Raw genomic sequence first — 20,026 nt, 5'->3', positions numbered from 1 at the left:
ATTGTCATCTTTCCAGTGAAAACAGTGTTCAAGAGAAAAAGAAAGTTATGACCAGAAGCAAGCTGGCTGACGCTGAATGGGAACATAAATGTTAGTTATAACGACGTCAGTCTGATAGCTATTTGCTCCGCGTCGCACAGACTAGAAACCTGAGCTGTCAAGTTACGCTCTTTACGTGTGATAAGATCCTGGTACAAAGCATTTGTAAATAACCATTAGCTGCGGTTGAAGATGCCTATGGTTGCTTCCTTAGACTTAGAAACCACAGATGCTGCGGTGTCAAATCTTCAAGGCGCAATGCATTTCAACGGCGACTAACCACGGGATCGTGTCATGACCATAAAATACGGTCAGTCCAGTAAACCTTACAGAATATTATGTGCTTTTGCATAAGCTACACTTGCACGTTCAATACTCTAAGCAATAACCGTTATGAAATTTCCGCTCGATACCCCTGAGTCCTGCGTCACGTGCAGTGCTTCAGCGGGCCGGCTTCACTAAAGTGGTAAGACGGTAGCACGACAAGGCTCATATGCCATGTCTCATGACTCTTTTATTGGCTGCAATTAGGATGTGTAGAGTCAAAATGCAAGATTAGCATTTGGCTCCCGTCTCAACAGCCACTACTGTAATCGGTGGGGTTAAGTTCAAAGTCTGTGTTAGAATCTTGATGTTCGAGGTTTCTTTAGGAAACCGTTGACAGAAAGAAATGACCTATATAAATATGATTCTCTTGAAACGGAACTTTAACTTGATGGTCGACCTTTTCAGCAGAGCAACAAGCCATCAGCTAGATATAAATACCACACGCATCTCACATATGGTTAAACTTTTTCAACATCACAAACAGCAAGTGTTTACTCTTGCTTACTCTCAACCGTAAAGTATAAAGCGATTCCCCATCATAGGACTCTCTCAGTCCCAGTCAAAAACACCTTGCATCTCCCAAGATGCATTTTTCAACTGTCCTGTCAACTCTTGCTTGCGGCTCTGTCGTATTTGCTCAGCTTCCTCAGCTTCCATCAACCCCCTTTCCAACGGGTATTATTCCTACCCCGACCATTCTTCCAGTCCCTGTCCCATCCCTTCCGGCAGGATTTTCGGCCTTGGCTGCGGATATCTTGGCTTTTATCAGGACACTGCTTAGCACGCCAGGCGACTCCGCCGTAGCTGTTGACGTAAGTGCACGTATTCAGGCGAAGAGACACAGAGCTAATGGCATCGCGACAGGCGATTCGAAAAGCTATCGCAGCTCTCACAAGAGATGTTGCAGCGTTACAGGGCGGGATTAGCGGTGTACCCAGCCTTCCTGATGGTGGTCAGGCCTTTGTGGACCAGATTGCCAGTACCATCTGCCCTCAAATCAAGAGCATCGAGGCACAGCTTCCAAGTCTACCATTCCCCTCCAGCTTGTTTGTTCCCCTGTTTAACGTTATATTAGCATCTGTCGTCAGTGTGAGTTCGCCTTGTCCAAATCTTGCATGGTGAACCGTACTGATAATTGGACAGTCCTTGACTACCGCTTTGGGAAGTATCCCATCGACTGCGAGTATCGACAAATCAGTAGCCCTTGTATGCCTGAGTGAAATAATTCCCAACTTGATCACCAGGTCAGGTGGTGCAACTCTTCCGATCGACTTTACCGCTTAAGTGCATAAGATCGAATCGGAGGCTTTTGTTTTTGAGAAACGAACTGGCTCGTGCTGGGACGCCAGCTAGTATGCCCGAATGGGAAATAGGGATAAATTCGGCTTAATTTCTTACCTCTCATCAGATTAGTATTCAACTTGCCAACATATCAAGATTTATACCTGGGAGTGTATACACTTCCTCTGCACTACCGTGAACAACATATGATAACAACCTGAATTAGATATACTGAATGTATTACAATATCACTAAATGGGTCTCTGACCGTAAGTGTCACACTTGATTTCTACTTTTCTTGAATATGAAATTGTAACCTTAGTAAACTTGTCATGACGATGTCAATGACCCACTGAGACTTCCGGAAATTGAATCCCGGATAGGGCATCGAGATCTGCTGCTGGCTTATTTTTCAAGCAATACCCGAAGAATGCATCAATATATGCAGTTTCGATCCGCAGTACTCTATCCCCGGAGATCGACCCATAGATGGCATCTTGGCCGGCAGGAAACGCATCGCCGACCGAGTCCCGAATGATCGGACTGTCTGTGAAAGACAGATGTACCGTGTTCTTGACGGTGTATTCACGACGAAATCCTCTCAGGTTGTCCCAGAACTCGGCCCACGATGCATCGTTTGTCTGATTGTGGTCTTGCGCAGCCATCTGGAGAAAAGGTCGATCCAAGCCGGTCTGGGCGACAGACCCAAATATGGTCCCGTCGAAGTTGGCGCCGCACCGGAACCTGGTGTTATTGGCCATTGCCGTCGCTGCTGCATTTCCTCCCAACGAGTGACCAAAGACGCCGATCTGATCGGTGTGGAGCTGTGGTCGGCAGCTAGATGAGTTGAGCCCTGGGATTCTCGACAAGACTGTGACATTGCGGAGTGCATCCGCAACGAAGTTGAGATCATCCACTCTTACTTTAACTGCGCCCTCGACGCCGCCAGGAAGCTGGCTCGAATTCGTGTATGGCGTGGGCACCACACGGCCGTCTGAGAACTCGACATAGCTGGCATCATACGTATGGTCTATAGAAGCAATGATCCATCCGCGGCTCGCAAGATCTTCCAGTTGGGCAGTGTAAATGACACGTGTACCGCCGAAGCCGTGCCCAAAGAGTAGGATGGGGAATTTCTTGTTCAAGATGGGCGCATGAGGGATGGATCGTGTTTCGATCTCAGCCGCGGTTCCGCTTGGGAGACCGAAATAGGCGTCCACGTACGTCGCTGCCGTGGGCGTGAAATCGGGCGCAAAAGTGTGATTGCCGTTTTGGAGTGTGTCATTAGAGGTGGGATAGAAAATTGTCACCATGAGCTCTCGAAGCTGCGGTGTACTAGGTGCAAGCGGGTCGAGGCGTGAGTAATCTGTCAGATCGAGGGTCTCCGTTCCCACGGCATATGGACCCGAAAGTTCACTACAGCACTTGGAGTCAGCCAGTACTTCTTTATGATAAGCTGTGGAGTGTTTGAGAGCTTTGCGAAACAATTACTAGGGCTCAATTGGTGCAGATAGGCAATGTAGGTTTCATAAACATGCCTAAAAGGGTAATATATGATTTTGGAGCTAGCTTACGGCAGTTTATAAGCCGTGGCTGCTACAGCGATAACGCTGTGGACGAAAATTGAATTTAAATGAACCATCTTGCAAATAGCTCGGAGCTGCAATTAAGACTGCACACGACCAGTGTATCGAGCTGAACAGACAGAAGACTATATATCGTTGCCGGATGCCGCCGTGTGATTGTCTTAAGAATACGAGCTTACCTGCGTTCGTGCGAACGGCCCTCAATTCCGTATGGCTGTGCTTGCTTGGAAGGATTGCGCTAGTTCTAGGCGAAATTGCTTCGTAAGCTCTCTTTAAAAGTGAACCTTTAACATCATGGAGAGAGAAGATGGGTTTACGTGTCACCGGCAGCAAAGTCCTGAAATTCAGTCTTAAGATACAAACTCGAAGGATATCAAGGTAACATGGAAGCAGTTGGCTATATAAACATGTCCTCGAATTGATCGGACACAATCGTAACAACTACCCAAGTGTTAAGGTAGTTAACGGCGCAGTGAGATCAGTGGATACAGTGTTGCTACAAGAACATTCGATGCTATCGACTACGACGGTTCACAACTGTAACTGTTGCATTTTCGCTTTTTGGGTTTAGTGCCTTGTTAGACCTACCCTACCTACTTGCAAAGTTTACAGCGACCCAGTAATAATTTTCGGTTTTCTAACTATTACTAACCTAGTTTATAAAACATAATTAATCGTTATATCGAAAAGAACAACCTGATAAACCTCACTCAAAGGTGAACTAACCAGGTACAAAAATAAGGTGGTCAAGTACAAGGGTTACTCGTTAAGCGCGGCTTCGCAAAAGTTCTATAAAGATGCAAAATGACACAACTTATATATATTATATACTAGACATATGTTCGACATATATCGACTCAATTTCTAGGATATTAAGCGTTATATTTCTAACGTACCTAGCGCTATATTCTCAGCGCACGTAGTGCTGTATTTCCAGTACACCTAGCGCTATATTTCCAGCGCATATAGTGCTGTACTTAGCATATATAACTAGCGTTACTTTATATGTCCTTACGGAAAGCCACGCTTAGCGAGTGGGGCTTGTACTTGACAATCTCATTTTTGTACCTGGTTAGTTCACCTTTGAATGAGGTTTATCAGGTTGTTCTTTTTGATAGAACGATTAACTAGGTTTCATGAATTCGGTTAATAACAAGTTAAAAGAGTTAGAAAACCGGAAATTATTATGGGGTTATAGCAGCACTTTGGCAAACACACTACCTGTAGTTGTAGTAACCGCTAAGCCTAAAACGAAAATGCAACAGATTCAGCTGTAAACCGTCGCAATCGACAGGCAACGATCATCCATTGACTCCGAAAGTCTACTTCAAGAAGCTCTTATGCCACTGACGTAGTGATCATGGAGGATGCCAAAGAGAATCCGCAGGACGTGGGTGCGGATATATAGCCACTATTCCCGAAACTCTAATGAAGGCACTCCTGACAGTACATTCAACGATAATGAACGGACATTTTCGCATACCCGCAATGCGGAGTTAACGGGATAATCTTTGTGGAAGTTTCGAACTTTGCATGATAGTTGTTTAGTGTTGACTCTAGCGTGTTCGTAGCTGCCGAAAACGCGACAGATCACTAACCTACTCTGTAAGCTACTACCAGCCGAGAAAATGTGTCCGGGGTCAACCCACGCTCACTCTTCGGTCACTTTTCAGTATGAATACTCTCCACTGACTTACATACCTTGATGTACCAAGCAGGTACTCAAGACACTTTCTTCCCTGGTTATACCTTATCTTGTAAGAGTTTGGATCAAGTTATTAGAATTTGATAGAGCACACTTGGCAATGGAGGACGAGTATTCCAACAGATATGAACACCCCAAAGCGGCGTGACCATAGAGGCAGGTCTTCTACAGTAGCCGAGGAAAGCTCGAACACACTACGATAAAAACATGTTCTCGAAGGAGTGTAGTCATGGTTGGGAATACAAAGATGATGGTCACTCAACATCGAGAGCCAAGGTCGATAGGGAGTACGAGCTACAGAGACTGGAATTCTTTGCTGATTGCAACATCACAACGCATGAATGCGAGGCTCAGTGTGATTGGACTGCAATCCACACTCACAGCGTTATCAACTTCAATCACGACTTCTATCCCAATGATTACGTTTGGCGGCGATGGTCATTTAGTCGAAGCGGTTGGCACGGGGTGTGATGTTCCTCGGTCACGCGCATGGCGATGCAAGAGATACAGAAACATGTCACAAATATCTCGACGGCCTAAATACTTTCGGCAGTCGACACTGGGACACGGCAGACATATATTTTGATTCTTAAGAGGTCATCGGATAGTAGCTCAAGCGCAATCCTGAGAAACATAAGGATATTTCCACGGTAACAAAGTTCGCGGTTGAGCTGAGTAGATGACCTGAGAACATCATAGTAAAAAACGACCCAAACTATGTTCTGGAGGCTCTGAAGTAAAGTCTCCGAAAATTGAACACTGAGTATATCGACATGTTCCAGTTGTCACCGAATCGATGGAAAGACTCCGGTTGAGAAATATAATTTTACTTACGGGCACCATTACGAGTCCGAAACCTAACCACCGCTCTATTAGAGTTGTAGTATCACACCTCCTTGTAATATACTTCCTGTTATTAAAAAGATAAAAAATGCGGAAGTAATTATTATTTAATAAGCACTCTCTCCGTTCATTATAATTATCACTTTTTCATAATTCTTTTACAAAAATACTTGTCTTTATTTTACTGTACAATTTTTTTATAGAAAAAACTCGAATCTTGTTTTAATAAATGTTATATTCAATGAATTCTTTTTACTTTTATAATAATTGAGACGCCTTACAGACCCGGCCCTAACCCGTGTAATTTCTAGTTTTTTTCATATCTTATAAAAGAATAAGAGTATTTAAACTTGAACTGAGAAGACTTCTTGATTGATATTTTTGATTAACTTGACTAGTATTTTAAGAGAAAAAGTTCAATAAGAATATGGGATATTGAACCAGGACCACTGTCTTGTCCCCTTGGTTATAAGCCTCACGACGAACTCGCTGGTTCACTCGCGGGCTGATCACTGAGAAATGAATGGAAAGAATGAACTTGGTGACCGAAATAGTATTAATTAGCGACAACGAGCCATTCTCGTTGTCTTCCGAATGCACTGCTGCAAAAACCAACGACTTAACTGTGCAGAGGGGTAAAAAGCGTGCCCCAAGAGACTATCTGCAAGTTCCATCCCTTAGACCTTATAGTGATCAGGCCGAGAACAACTCCGACGAAGGTCGTACGACCCACTTAGCCCCCTTGCTATAATAGTACAGCCAACACTCACTACTTCAATATGTAGAGTATATTAATCCTCTTATAATATAGGCATAGTCGCGCTTTGGGGATTAAGTAACGTAAGCTCGAGTGGTGCCTTCCTGACTGCGATGATAGACCGGCGGCGGTGTTGTTACTCCGATTTTAAGAACACGAAATTGGAAGACTACGAGAGAATCTGGGTAGTCTTTGTGTGGAGCTGACAGATGAGGAGTACCAGGTTATCATAGGAGCTTATGAGGAGATCAAGCAGGTCGAAACTCAATGGCCTGACTCTATGGGTCACACTACTTTCTACGACATAACAGAGCTGAGGGTTCAAGGGCCAATGTAGCTTCAAGTTGCGTTTGAGTCCGAATGGATATACCTTCCCGACAGCTGTAATTGGTATGAGCACGCCTGTGGAGGCAGAAACCACCCCTTTCTAGCCCATAACCATCAATTGCTTCTGGTATCCTGATATATGCTAATTCTTGGTGACTGAAGCATCAGCATCTCGCGACGACATGTAATGCCGTTGTTGATGATGTTGTTTCCTGATCCCACACGTCTCAGCCTCGGCAAAGCGCTATGCCGTTGTGGAGCCGCCCCTCCACAGTGACCCATCACCAGAACAATGGCCCGCATCTCCAAGGAACCCATGCCAGCAGGGGGGAGCGGTCATGATGTCTCTCGCCCTGACATACCACTGCAAGCCTACAAAACTTCTCAGTATCCCAGGCATTGCGACAAAGTCTTACTGACCGCCGCTGTCACTACGGACGAGACCTCAGACAAACCACCCACCCGGACATCCGGTGGCTTGCTTGACGTCACGCAAGCTTCGGAGCTAGACATCACGCGCACAAAGACGAGCTGACAGGACAAAGATAAGTGCATAAAGATGCAATCTCGCACCTTATGTCGAGCCGTCCCGTCGGCGATACTGAGACACTTGCCAAGACATGGAGCTTTCGCAATAAGGCCTCGGCGCTGCTACTCAATGGCAATCGATGACGGAGTTTCGAATCTTCCACTGGCCGGTTATCGCGTGTTGGATATGACAAGGGTCTTGGCTGGGGTGAGTGGCTATACTACAACTTCTGGATCCAAGTGACCTCAGGCGGGGAGAATAGAACCTTTGTTCAGGGTTCAAACGCGGCGGGCGCGACATGCCACTGGCTCGAAAAAGACATGCTGACATAGACTCTTGCAGCCTTACTGCACACAAATTCTGGGTGATCTTGGGTAAGTCGACTTCCTGTTGGAGCTACACGTGAGGCGCCATGCTCACACACTACAAGGGCAGAAGTGATCAAGATTGAGCACCCGACGCGGGGAGATGACACCCGAGCCTGGGGGCCACCGTATGCATCTTATACTGCTGACTCCATTCTTTCGGGGCCGGGTGAGTCAGCATATTTCTTGGCGGTCAATCGGAACAAGAAGTCACTGGGTCTCTCATTCCAACATCCCGAAGGAGTTCAGATCCTACACCGGTTGGCCGCAAAATGTGACATCTTGGTTGAAAACTACCTGCCTGGCAGCCTTGCCAAGTACAAGATGGACTATGCCAGTCTGCGCGAGATTAATCCCGGCTTGATCTATGCAAGTATCACAGGATATGGCCAGACTGGTCCTTACTCTAGTCGCGCCGGGTATGATGTAATGGTTGAGGCAGAGTTCGGCTTGATGCACATCACAGGAAGCCGGGATGGCCCGCCTGTAAAGGTAGGAGTTGCGGTCACAGACCTGACTACGGGACTGTACACGAGTAATTCTATTATGGCTGCTCTACTTGCAAGAGCCAAGACGGGAAGAGGACAGCACATAGACGTTGCGCTCAGCGATTGCCAGACTGCGACATTAGCGAATATCGCGAGTAGTTGTCTCGTCAGTGGAAAGAAGGATTCTGGCAGATGGGGCACAGCGCATCGTGAGTAACAAACCCGCATGCTCGTTGAGGGCCGACTTGATGTGGTAGCAGGTTACTGACCCTTATAGCGTCGATTGTGCCTTACAAGTCCTTCAAGACCAAAGACGGCGACATTCTTCTTGGGGGTGGCAATGACCGCCTCTTTGGAATACTGTGTGATGGCGTTGGAAGGCCAGAGTGGAAAACGGACCCCAAGTACTCAGTCAATGCCCAGCGCGTTGCGAACCGAGTTGACCTCGAAGATAAAATTGAAACAATCACAAAACAGCGGACAACACAGGAATGGCTTGACATATTCGAAGGGAAGGGTATGCCGTATGCTGCAGTCAACGACGTGCAGGGCACACTCCAGCACGAACATACCATTGCCAGAAACATGGTGGTCGAGATGGAGCATGGGGAGTGCGGTCCAATCAAGATGGTCAATACACCAGTCAAGTATAGCGAAAGTGAGCCGCGGATTCGGAGCCCACCACCAACTCTCGGTCAGCATACCGATGAAGTCCTGATGGAGGTGCTAGGATTTGCGAAGGATGATATCGCAGGATTGAAGGATAAAGGCGCGATAAGATAATGCTCAACAGATTGACGGCGTAAACCCATTGATGGTGTGGTGTGGGTTGGCTAGTAATGACGTCGAGCTGATCACTGTAAAATCCTTTGCGATGCACATCACTGTAATGTTAGCAACGAAGGATCAATCCCTTGTAGCACTGACTGTAGTGACGTGTGGCACGCGCGGTAGATGCAGACCTGAACATAACGCAGGCTGGCAGTTTGTACGTAGATATGCACCTTAGCATTGCGCAGGGAAAGAAAATATGGACAAAGGCCTGTGGTAAATTTAGCCCTGCCTGCATGGAGGCATGAGGTGCTGCTGGGCACCGTTTTTGAACAAACAACTTCGGTCAGAGTCCGGCGCTAATTGTGCACTGTACAGCTCTTCAGCAAACATCTCGGGGCTATGATTCTCGTGCGACTGCAAAAGGCAACAAACTGATCTGATCATCCAACAGCTGAGCCTCTATGCGCTTCAGGACCGTCCCGCCCGAGGAACAGACAGCTTTCCCCGCTTGGCTTGAAGACTTTATCAGGTGCGTCACTGCAGTTGACAATGGAAGGCAGATGTCCTTCACTCACGTTGTACGCAGTAAGCACCGCCCCAATGGGGCCCAATTCCTTCCCGTAGCCCTCCCGTTTACGCCCTTAGCGGCGAGAGCGGCCCTCGTTGGCATGCACGACACTACATAACTACAGGGGTGGGCCCGTTTACTATGGCATTCAAGGGCATTCCAACACGAGCAGTTCGCGTACGGAGAAATCATGCCGAAGCCAATTATAGAAAACGCAACAGTGGCTCGACCCCATCTTTTTAGACTTTCACCTTGACTTGCACTCTCCCTCCACACCTAACGAATGGGCTGACCCGCCCCGAGACATGCCCTTGAGTAGTGGATGCATGTGCAACCACACCACTTTTAGGATTGTTGCATGGATGTGCAGCACATGGGGTTGCCTACTCGGGCCCGGCCCAGCTGGGCCTATCGTGTTGGTGCAGAGGTATGTCTCGTATGCGGTGGCTTCAAGAGCAATGGTCCAAAACCGCGTGCAACTCTGGGAGGTGCGGGGCATAAAGATAAGTTGACAGCATCTCCCGCATCCTAGCTGAGACTTTGACCTCACTTACCCGTGCATTTCCACTCTGTGTTGCTTACATATGATATGGCTGCAAGGTGACATCTCTTTTGCTTGAATATATACTGGCTCTCACCATGGCACCACATCTCATGTCGAAAAGGGAAGACGCCTTTGGGTCGTCGAACTCAATAACAAAATCGCCATGGATATTAGTGGCAATCATTCTAAGTGCCTTGGTCATTGCGATGATAATCGTGTTTGTCGTCCTCTACTTCTTGAGGAAGAAGCGACTCGCCGAGGCAAATCAACAACTACCTGTCATCGGTGATCGGCTCCAGACCACGGGGAGAAGGAGGAAGATTAGTGCGGCAGACCGCAAGCAAGCCGAAGAAATGGAAAGGAGTCTGATGATCCGCAAGTCGTTGGCCAGCCGCTCGACGTTCAGCACCATTGGTTCACGTGACTCGCAGGTGCTACACAGCGCCAGGAGCTCGAGCATTCTCAATCACAACCCCTTCGAGACGGCGGATGAGACAGGAGACAGCGAGGCCAAGGATGACTGGAAGGAGTGGGAGGTCCGAGCCCAGACGGAGAGGAGGCACTCGAGACTGGAAGAACTGGCCATGGGTGGTGGACGAACACAACATCCCGCCCTGTCACGCGAGTTGCAAGACCTGCCCATACCAAGACAAGCAAGAGTGGCATTCCCATCGGGCGATGCCAAAGGACCACGAGAGAAGCTACCCCTTCCACCACTCCATTCTCCACCGCCACCCCCCTATCAGGGGACATCGAGAAGACCGAATGCCATTAACAGGGAGTGGGTGTAATCATGTGTAACAAAACCGGTGTGTGGGACGGCGTCTTGGAGTTTTGCAGTTATGTTTCGAACAAGAAACGACACCACGGGGTCATAGGCGTTTTCGGATGACATACAAGCATTTGATTTGCGGCATTGATATTGGATACAACCTCTATGGCATTAGTATGAGGTATGAGGAGTTAGATGATTCTGAAAAGAAAGCACTCACACGAGAGGCATGGTGGGGAAGGATTGACCGAAAGATAGCCTTGATGAATGAGCAATATCCTATCAGTATCACGATAAAGCGACACAAATAAAATTACGTATGTTTGTATGCTAAGCCGAACTGGTTCACATGTGATCTTGATTGTATCCTGTATTTTACCACTGACCTTCCACTCTATACACATACTACAGTTCAATGGGTTTTATGGCTATTCTGAGTTTATGAGTTTCGGTTATCAGAACTTGCTGTGTTCCTAGTAATGGCAGCTAGCAGAAAGTGTGCGTAGCTGGAATATAACAGAAAACCAAAGCGAGTTTGCGCATTAATTGTAAAGAAAGGCTGCTAAGTTACTGACTTTTAACTAGCTGATTCGCTGTGCTTGATAATCTTTGTTAAATCTTGATTGTCCCTGTCGATTGTCAAGACTCAATGCTGTTGGCTGTCAATGGATTTAATTGCCAGTGGTTTTAACATTCGATTGTCCCACCCAATGGTCAACAACAAGCACCTTTCATAAAATTCATTCACAGAACTCATCAAAGCACCATTTTTCTTCATAACTCACAGCGTCACTTATTTGATACCAACGTTAATCTTCACTTCACACTTCGTACCCAGCTTGGCAAGCTGCAACCCGAAACGTCGACTTCACTCGTACGCACTGCACTGCGTACGTACTCGGCGATACTTTTGATTTTATCTCCAACCATTAGATCAGATCAGATCAGATCAGATCACATCACATTTTGTTCCCAAGCATTCCGGCGCCTAGCTGCCAGGTACGACCTACCTGTGGACGGGAAGACCCCAGAAAACTGCACAGCCACACTGCGCTTGAGCTAAACCTGGACCCCACCTTCGAGCACTTTCTTTCTGTCGTAGCAAAAAAGTGGCGTTTCTAAGCAGATTGCTGACTTATCTCTTGCCTCAGGCAACCAAGCAACCCATTTCAGCACCGTCAGCCTCAATCGCATGCAAGCACCTTTCTTCCTTCCTACCACGTCGCTGACCACGTCGTCGATACGCATCCCTGCCGCACTTATCACCGCTGAGACTGGTTTTGTACCTCAGGCTGTCAAGGACGAATTCCTCCTTGTTGCTCGAGCTCATCAGCCCTCCTCTGTCGCGCCCGCGCCTGCACCTGCGCCTGCGTCTTTCATCATGGCCTCCGTCGATCCCTTCGCTGCTTACAAGCAGCAGCAGCAGGAGCAGCTTCAAGATGACAAGAAGAAGAAGGCCGAGTACCGTGAGAACCTCAACGCGCGCTTGATGTGTGGTGAGTGCAAGGAAGACCCTCCCAACTTGACGTACGTATTCCCCCTCCCCGCGCATTTTCTCCAGCATTTGTACTAACGTTGATTTGCGACAGCGAGGAATTCTCCAGCGGCGATCTCGTCTGTGCTACCTGCGGCCTGGTTCTAGGTGATCGCATCATCGATACTCGATCCGAATGGCGTACCTTTGCGAACGATGAGAACAACGATGACCCCTCGCGTGTTGGTGACGCCATGAACCCGCTGCTCAACGGCTCCCAGCTTGAGACCAGCATTGCATTCGGCGAAGGCGGTCGGGCCAGAGAACTGCACCGTGCTCAGAACCGCTCTCAGCTGGATAAGGCGACCAAGGGTCTTCTTGCTGCCTATGGTGACATCAGTTCCCTCTGCGACGCCGTCCACATTCCCAAGACAGTGCAGGAGAGCGCAAAGCATATCTACAAGATGACTGACGACGCCAAACTCTTCAAGGGCAAGTCTCAAGAGTCTATCATTGCCGGTTGCATCTTCATTGCATGTCGTCAGGCTCGTCTCGGTCGTACTTTCAAGGAGATCCACGGCCTTACGAATGTCTCCAAGAAGGAGATTGGGAGGACATTCAAACAGCTCGAGAAGTTTCTCATGACTCAACGCGAGCACGATTCAGCCAACGCCAATCTCTACTCTCTCAACGAGTACGAGAACACCAATTCTACGGGTGCCGAGGAGCTTTGTGGTCGTTACTGTAGTCAGCTTGACTTCCTCAACCCGCATCAGGTCGAGAAGTACGCGAAAGCATTGGCACGCAAGAGTACCTCGGTCAAGGATCTCGCTGGTCGCTCACCTCTCTCGGTCGCAGCTGCATGTATCTACATGATCTGCAACTTGTTGGACGATCCTCGCCCGTCGCGTGATATTGCCACAGCTGCGGGTGTAAGTGATGGTACCATCAAGACCGCATACAAGTATCTCTACCAAGCCAAGGATGAACTCATCGAGAAATCATGGCTGAAGCCTGAAGGCCCGGGTAACATGGCCAAACTCCCGAGCAATTAGGACTTGTTAGGATTGAGGGCCAGGAAGAACGCTGCTAAGAAGTCTCAAAATCTTCAGCATTTCTTGGGCCATCATTTCATCATCAACAATCAGTCTCAATTTCCGTCGAATGTCCCTGCTGATCAAGTCACAACACCGCATTCAAGCCATTAGGGTGGTTCCATTGGCTGTATGCCGGAAAAGACTCTTCGCCCTGAAGCGTTCTTTGCTCTCTTGGTACCCCGAAATATGAAATCTTGCAGTTGCGCATACATGCTCTTGAGATAATAGAGCTGGCGCCAACAGCATTTTGTTTTTGCTCGACGTAATACTCCAGCATAATTATTCACTAGCGAATACTTGGCCTTCGTCAAGAAAGCGAAATTGCCCCTCACCATTTGTTTGATCTGAAAACGGTTTTCATATGGTATAGATCGCGATGATTTTTTGGGCATAAATTGGCATGCTGCAGGGTCCGTTTGTTTGGTTCCTGGCGAACCCATGGGTTCAGAATTTGTATGCAGCCCATAGAGTACTGAGTCAATGGAACCAGATTTTGACCACGTTGTGATGCCATTGCCCCGCCTCGTCACTAACATGACATTGAGTTGCCCAAAGATTCATGGATTTTATTGGCCTCTAGTGCAGAAAACCTCCAGTAAAAGGGAACGTGAGTCGTTGTAGTCGCGCCGAAAGAAGCCAACTGTGTGAACCTGTGTGTCTATACTGACCCATTGCGCAGTCGACCTCAAATCCAAGCGCATCCTCCATGCGATCTCCATGAAACAGAGCGTAGCATCCATGAGCCCATTAGCCCGGTAAAATTGAGATCTCGCACTGCCGATGACCCCACAATCGCTAAAGATCTCCGCGTTTCCCCATAAGTAGTTACCCCATCTTTTGCTGGAGCCGCGAAATTTATTTTTGAATGATGGCATCAAATCCTGCTTCGACGCTTGTCTATTTTACATACAATGTCCCGAGTACCGAACCTAGACACTTTACGGGACTGACTACGGAAGGGTTCCATGTCCTCTTAACGTTGATCTAATCTATGAACACCACAGTCCTACTGGTCAAGGGGCTTGACTACTGCACAGGTGCGAGGAATGAATAGCAGATCTCAATGCAACTTAGTCCAAGCCGGATTTTCCGCAATTTTCGCGATCACTGGGAGATGGCTTGCATATCCTGGACCATCTGGCAGCCCAAAAGGGCAAATGCAACCACGCACTAACCCCCTGACTATAATGGCAGTCCTTAGCGACGACTCACCCCGGCTATGAACAATGAACTGATGTTTTCGTGCTCTGCCAAAAGATATCAAGCTTTCCGGTAGCCTACTAATATGACATATAGTATACACCCCGCTTTCCTTGGTTGTAGCTACTATAAATTAGGCAATATGGGTAGCCACGCCATCGAAATGTTAACGAAAGTGGTTGCGAAATACCTGTGCTACCAGTTCGTTTGCACTCAACCTCGAAGATGGCTCGCTACGGCTTCATCACACGTTTGATAACCCTCTGCTTTTCGGTGCAAACGATCTTTGCTGTGTCCGTTAACAGCGGGTACAATGCTACCGACATTCAGGATACGCTGCAATCCTTCAGGTACAAACCCCGAATTTTCATCCTGTCGGATATTCTGAACGAGCCCGACGACTCAATGTCCCTTGTGCGATATCTCCTTTACTCAAATGAGTTCGATACAAGAGGTATTTGTGCTACAACATCTTGGTGGCTTCAGAATGCCACTCACCCCGAGCAGATGCGCACTATCATCAAGGCATATGGAGAGGTGGTGGACAACCTGAATAACCATGTCCACCCAAGCGCTTCGTATCAGAATCCCGATGAATTACTTGAACTTGTCACCTCCGGGCCAGCGGTAAGTTCTGCTTGATTCCAGCATGAACCGAGTCTCCATAGGCTGAATGATTTAGACGTACGGACGAGCTGCCTTGAATGAGATGATTAGCGAAGGCGCACAACACCTCATTGCCGCTCTCCAAGAGTCGGAAGAACCACTCTATATTGGTGCTTGGGGTGGTACTAACACACTCGCTCAGGCACTGCTATACATGGACCAAACATTGTCAGCGTCAGAAGCCAAGGACTTGCGATCGCGCATCCGACTCTATACCATCTCTGACCAGGACGATACCGGTGCTTGGATCCGGGCCCGATATCCAGACCTTTTCTACATTGTATCCATCCACGGCTGGAACGACTACAGCCAAGCTACTTGGACAGGCATCAATCTGGCCACCTGCGCATGTGTGGACAACCAGACGGTGCTCAATCCCTGGCTCGATGCCAACATCCGCTTGGGGCCTCTTGGATCTCAATATCCACAGGTAATGTACGGCATGGAAGGTGACACGCCTAGTTTCCTCTGGCTAGTCCAGAATGGCCTCGTCTACCAAGACCGCATCGATTGGGGTACATGGGGAGGGCGATATAACCGGCCTGTGGCTGCAGTCAATCAACTTGGCGGTCTCGACACGAACCAATTCGTGAACACGGTCGAGACCGTCATCGGTGCGGATGGAGGCTCCTACACGGATCACCGGGCCACCATTTGGCGTTGGCGAGCGGCTTACCAGGACGATTTTGCAGCCCGCATGCAGTGGACCCTGGCGGCAGATTTCACCAATGCCAGCCACCCGCCCGTGGTCAACGTGAACGGACACCAAGGGCCGGAGCCGCTGTTCGTCAAGATCGCGCCCAACCAGACCTACAAGTTCAACGCAAGCTTGACCTACGATCCGGACAGCCCGGCGGACAACAGCAAGCTATCTTACGAGTGGACGGTGTACGGCGAGCCGACCGGTTGGAACACAGACTACGGCGACGTTCAGATGCAGGCCAATGGTACGCCCGGCGTGGGGGATATGGTTTTGGTGAACGATGCCGGGTTCACAAATGTGACGGTCGCTAGGGATATTCAGATCACAGCGCCGCAGGTACAGAGGAACACGAAAACTGGACTCTTGTCGGATTTCCATCTGCTGTTGCAGGTCACGAACAACGCAGGCAAGTATCCCATCCGCCGGTATTTGAGAGTGGTTCTTGAGTATGAGCAATAAGACGCCGGGCCAAATCATCAAGTATATGAGTTAATAGAACTCTATCGGGTTCAAGAGGATTTAGGCAACCCAGTGTTCGAGCCACTGTTCAGGGTTTCCCTTCCTTCACCCAGAATACTAGATCACCTGTATATAGCGCCCTATATGTAGTTAACCTAGGTGCTAATGACTGGCTGAGACATGTACCTAGCGAACCATAGAGTAAATTGACCTTAAACGCTCAGATAGATTTATTCCACTGATTTCTTAAGACATGGACCCATCAGGCTGTGATGAACTTTCTTTGTTGTCCCATTTGAGGCTGCTTGAAGACCTGTAGTGCAACAACGCCAAGGTAGTCTCCATGGCCCCATCAGCGGGGTAGATCGCTACCTAAGGGACCTCCCATCCCCGGACGCTTCGGTTCTAGGCGTGGGCCTGGGGGCACTGTTGACAAGGCACCAGGTGTAAAAAGCCAACACTTCAATTGCACACCTGTGCGTTTGTTCCCGAGTCCTGCTACTTTTCTTGACCTCAACGCTGTCTTGACAGACGCTGCAATAATATGCACACAGAACATAACTGACTGGCCTTGACTATATACATCACATATTTTCTTGATGGAATACAGTTCTAATGGCAGGATTCCGCCCAGTAGATAGCAACGAGGCTCGGTGCCTCCACGTTGCTAGCCTCTCTGCACGTCTGCGCTTTTAAACTGTTGCTTATCAACTCAGCCGCGATGCTGCCTGACATGTCGCATTAAAGGCCAATCAAAAACACCGTGAGGCACAACAGCTTCCGATGAGTCGACGCCCATCTCATGCAAGGACAAGGCAACTAGGCGCGTGCCATGCGATCTTTGCAAGTGTTCGATAAGTCAACATGATGGCGCATTTGGCCGATCGTTGTGCTGCCTGGTAAAAGAAATGTGGAGGGATGGTGGCTGAACGGCCATTGGTCGGTAAGAGTCACACAAGCAGCTATGGTGATGTTTGGTCAATGTTATAACGTTCGGGAAACCTGCATTAAAGACAAAAATGTCTTGTTCTCGTTCATCGCTCTCGTATCATTTTAAGACTTCTTATTTATTCCGGCCTTGTTCACTGGGAGAGCAACCACCACGTCCTCTCCCACCACCACTCGTAACATCCCATCCACATCTTTCCAAATCGCATTCCCATCATATCACTGCTCATCATGGCGCCTGGGGTGTTGGCAGACGATGCCAGCGATGAGTTGATCTCAATTCTGCGCAACAACAAGGCTATTCTGATTCCGATTCTCAATGGGCATGTCAACGGAAAGAAAGAGGACCCTGCAAATAGTGAAGCTCCTGCCAAGACTGGCGAAGTTAAGACTGAGACAGAGGAAACGGATGAGATAAACAAGAAACCCCCAACTGAAGAGGAACCACAAGACCAGGTCATGAAGTGCGAAATCAAGCACCTTGATCGTCGCTATGACGAGAAGGACGAGACATACTTCGATGAGCGCAAGACTGACCTGGAGAAGCCTCAGCAGAAGGATTGGTGGCGATTATTTGCATTTTGTCTCGTTAGACATTACGACTCAGATAACGAGTTGAGTCACACTCGCCTCTATGTAAATCCACAACCAATCAGGCAACTACTTTACGATGTCATCGGTAACTTCCCGTCGGATCCAATCGATGTGGACGACGTTCAGATTGAAGCTCCATACTATTCACTTTTTTACTACCGAGAAAAGCTTGAAACGGAAGGTGTCAAGCGTTTCGAGGAGGAGGAGGAGGACGTAGAGTCGCTGGCGCAACTCAAACTCCTACTTAATTGGGTTGACACACATTTCGAGTCAGACACCTCAGCATATAGGCGGTGTATCACCGGTGATGTGAAAGCTATCGGTTATGACTACCTGTGGACACTGTTTGCTCCTGGAACCATCATCTATAGCGAAATACTTGAACAACACCGAGCTTTTCGCGTCGTTAATACCTGGTATGATGTCGGCGAGCTGCCCGGGCTAGGTATGAAGGTCAAATTCATCGACTTCGACGGCCAGCGCGTTGGCACTCGCAAGATGGAGCTGTTCATTCCGAAGTATGGTGGCACGCAGGATATTAGCGAACTTCCAACCATGCCTCTCGACCTCTTACAAGATGCCAATGAAGTCCGTCAAGAAATCACAGACCGCGGGAAGAAGTTCGAGGGATATATTGGACAGCACTTTGTTCAGTACAATGGAATCGCGTTGAAGAAGGTGGAGAGAGGCTATGCGCGCTTTAATGTTACTGGTCGTGTCATGATTGACTGCAAAACCTACCATCGGATTGAGCCTAACGATTCATTCAGCGTCAGAGAAATGTCTAACGACGAAGCCTCGAAGCGTGAAAAGGCACGCAAGCGGGCTATGGGCAATACCTCGTTTGTTTCCGATGAAATTGTACACGACAAGCTATCTGATGAGGATATCATGCTTTGCAACGCCACTGTTCGGGGCTACTCCTTCACTGCCAAAAAGTTCCTCGAATTCTTTGCGGACAAAATATCACCTATTGAGTGGAATACACGATGCTTTGACGATCTCGTGCTAGACGCGGAAACCAAGAAGACTGTACAGGCACTTGTATCAACACACGCTGAGAAGCGCGAGGCATTTGACGACATCGTTAAAGGCAAGGGTCAAGGTCTTGTTTGTGTGTTGCATGGGCCGCCAGGAGTCGGAAAGACATTGACAGCCGGTAAGGCCTATGAAAGAACTATGTTATTGTTATAATCCAAAGAGTACTGACACCGAAGCAGAATGCGTGGCTGAATACGTTCGACGACCATTGTACATGGTCTCATCCGGAGATCTCGGAGTCTCTAGTGGGGAACTTGACCGCAAACTGACGCAAATCATGGATATGACATCAACCTGGCGTGCGGTATTGCTTATTGACGAGGCCGACGTGTTTCTTGAGCGACGATCGCTTCACGATCTCCACCGCAATGCCATGGTCAGCGTTTTTCTGCGTGTCTTGGAGTACTACTCTGGTATTCTATTCCTGACGACGAATCGGGTGAACACTTTTGACGATGCCTTCAAATCACGTATTCACATCCCGATCAGGTACACCGATCTTTCAATCGAGTCGCGGATGCAGATCTGGCGCAACTTCTGCAAGATGGTGCCCGGTGGCGTCGATATCGACGACATTGGCATTGCTATCCTTGCGGAGCACGACTTGAACGGTCGACAGATCAAGAATGTCATCAAGGCTGCGGAGAGTCTAGCAATCTTCGACAAGATCAAACTGGGCCTCAAGACATTGCAGCAAGTCACAAAGATCCAGGCCACGTTTGAGAAGGATCTGACAAGCTTGAGTGGTATTGATTACACCGCGCCCGGTGCTTCGCGAAAGGATGCCGAAAGCCGACATATGTTCCTATAGAAGGTTTTAGCATTCTGGCGAGGAGCTTGTGTGAAAGCTCGCACTGCAGTCACGAGCAGCGGCGTAAAGCTTTTCCTTCAACGCTAGGAGGCATTGAGGTGACAACTAGGCATGAAATTCTGTTACTG

General features: G+C 48.4%; 7 protein-coding genes across 7 annotated transcripts; 6 read left to right on the top strand and 1 right to left on the bottom strand.

The window, feature by feature from the left end:
• The first annotated feature begins 732 nt into the window (after nt 1-732).
• Nucleotides 733-1,770, top strand: BKA67DRAFT_583660 (uncharacterized protein). Its single transcript, XM_046104094.1, has 3 exons — nt 733-1,178; nt 1,231-1,444; nt 1,496-1,770. Exons 1-3 carry the CDS (start codon nt 951-953, stop codon nt 1,648-1,650), a joined length of 597 nt encoding a protein of 198 aa, XP_045952765.1. The 5' UTR covers nt 733-950; the 3' UTR covers nt 1,651-1,770.
• Nucleotides 1,771-1,854: 84 nt separating this feature from the next.
• BKA67DRAFT_583658 (Alpha/Beta hydrolase protein) lies at nt 1,855-3,726 on the bottom strand. Its single transcript, XM_046104093.1, has 2 exons — nt 3,222-3,726; nt 1,855-3,063 (listed from the first exon to the last, which is right to left on the bottom strand). The coding sequence occupies exons 1-2, from the start codon at nt 3,287-3,289 to the stop codon at nt 1,989-1,991; spliced, it is 1,143 nt and encodes a 380-aa protein (XP_045952764.1). The 5' UTR covers nt 3,290-3,726; the 3' UTR covers nt 1,855-1,988.
• A 3,326-nt stretch (nt 3,727-7,052) lies between these two features.
• BKA67DRAFT_595576 (CoA-transferase family III domain-containing protein) lies at nt 7,053-9,030 on the top strand (the record flags this gene model as incomplete). The annotated part of the gene is made up of 5 exons (XM_046105179.1): nt 7,053-7,119; nt 7,492-7,601; nt 7,737-7,768; nt 7,825-8,456; nt 8,525-9,030. 5 exons carry the CDS (start codon nt 7,053-7,055, stop codon nt 9,028-9,030), a joined length of 1,347 nt encoding a protein of 448 aa, XP_045952763.1.
• A 725-nt stretch (nt 9,031-9,755) lies between these two features.
• On the top strand, nt 9,756-11,231 carry BKA67DRAFT_583651 (uncharacterized protein). Its single transcript, XM_046104092.1, has one exon. The coding sequence runs from the start codon at nt 10,229-10,231 to the stop codon at nt 10,922-10,924; it is 696 nt and encodes a 231-aa protein (XP_045952762.1). The 5' UTR covers nt 9,756-10,228; the 3' UTR covers nt 10,925-11,231.
• Nucleotides 11,232-12,286: 1,055 nt separating this feature from the next.
• BKA67DRAFT_595575 (cyclin-like protein) lies at nt 12,287-13,434 on the top strand (the record flags this gene model as incomplete). The annotated part of the gene is made up of 2 exons (XM_046105178.1): nt 12,287-12,432; nt 12,495-13,434. The coding sequence occupies 2 exons, from the start codon at nt 12,287-12,289 to the stop codon at nt 13,432-13,434; spliced, it is 1,086 nt and encodes a 361-aa protein (XP_045952761.1).
• A 1,467-nt stretch (nt 13,435-14,901) lies between these two features.
• BKA67DRAFT_664094 (uncharacterized protein) lies at nt 14,902-16,504 on the top strand (the record flags this gene model as incomplete). The annotated part of the gene is made up of 2 exons (XM_046108312.1): nt 14,902-15,303; nt 15,359-16,504. The coding sequence occupies 2 exons, from the start codon at nt 14,902-14,904 to the stop codon at nt 16,502-16,504; spliced, it is 1,548 nt and encodes a 515-aa protein (XP_045952760.1).
• A 1,179-nt stretch (nt 16,505-17,683) lies between these two features.
• Nucleotides 17,684-19,898, top strand: BKA67DRAFT_541220 (P-loop containing nucleoside triphosphate hydrolase protein; the record flags this gene model as incomplete). The annotated part of the gene is made up of 2 exons (XM_046100892.1): nt 17,684-19,205; nt 19,267-19,898. 2 exons carry the CDS (start codon nt 17,684-17,686, stop codon nt 19,896-19,898), a joined length of 2,154 nt encoding a protein of 717 aa, XP_045952759.1.
• Nucleotides 19,899-20,026: the final 128 nt, after the last annotated feature.

This window comes from Truncatella angustata (genome assembly GCF_020726525.1).
Source record: "Truncatella angustata strain MPI-SDFR-AT-0073 chromosome Unknown BKA67scaffold_10, whole genome shotgun sequence".
In the NCBI taxonomy this organism is placed as follows: Eukaryota; Fungi; Ascomycota; class Sordariomycetes; order Amphisphaeriales; family Sporocadaceae; genus Truncatella; species Truncatella angustata.
The sequence above is the reverse complement of the archived record's forward strand: the minus strand, read 5'-3'. Positions and strand labels throughout refer to the sequence as shown.

Coding starts and splice junctions, on each gene's coding strand:
- BKA67DRAFT_583651 (XM_046104092.1), top strand. CDS start 10,229: ATGGCACCACATCTCATGTCGAAAAGGGAAGACGCCTTTGGGTCGTCG.
- BKA67DRAFT_583658 (XM_046104093.1), bottom strand. CDS start 3,289: ATGGTTCATTTAAATTCAATTTTCGTCCACAGCGTTATCGCTGTAGCA. Junction 3,064..3,221: donor GCCACGGCTTATAAACTGCC/GTAAGCTAGCTC, acceptor CAAGTGCTGTAG/TGAACTTTCGGGTCCATATG.
- BKA67DRAFT_583660 (XM_046104094.1), top strand. CDS start 951: ATGCATTTTTCAACTGTCCTGTCAACTCTTGCTTGCGGCTCTGTCGTA. Junction 1,179..1,230: donor ACTCCGCCGTAGCTGTTGAC/GTAAGTGCACGT, acceptor GCATCGCGACAG/GCGATTCGAAAAGCTATCGC. Junction 1,445..1,495: donor GTTTAACGTTATATTAGCAT/CTGTCGTCAGTG, acceptor GGTGAACCGTAC/TGATAATTGGACAGTCCTTG.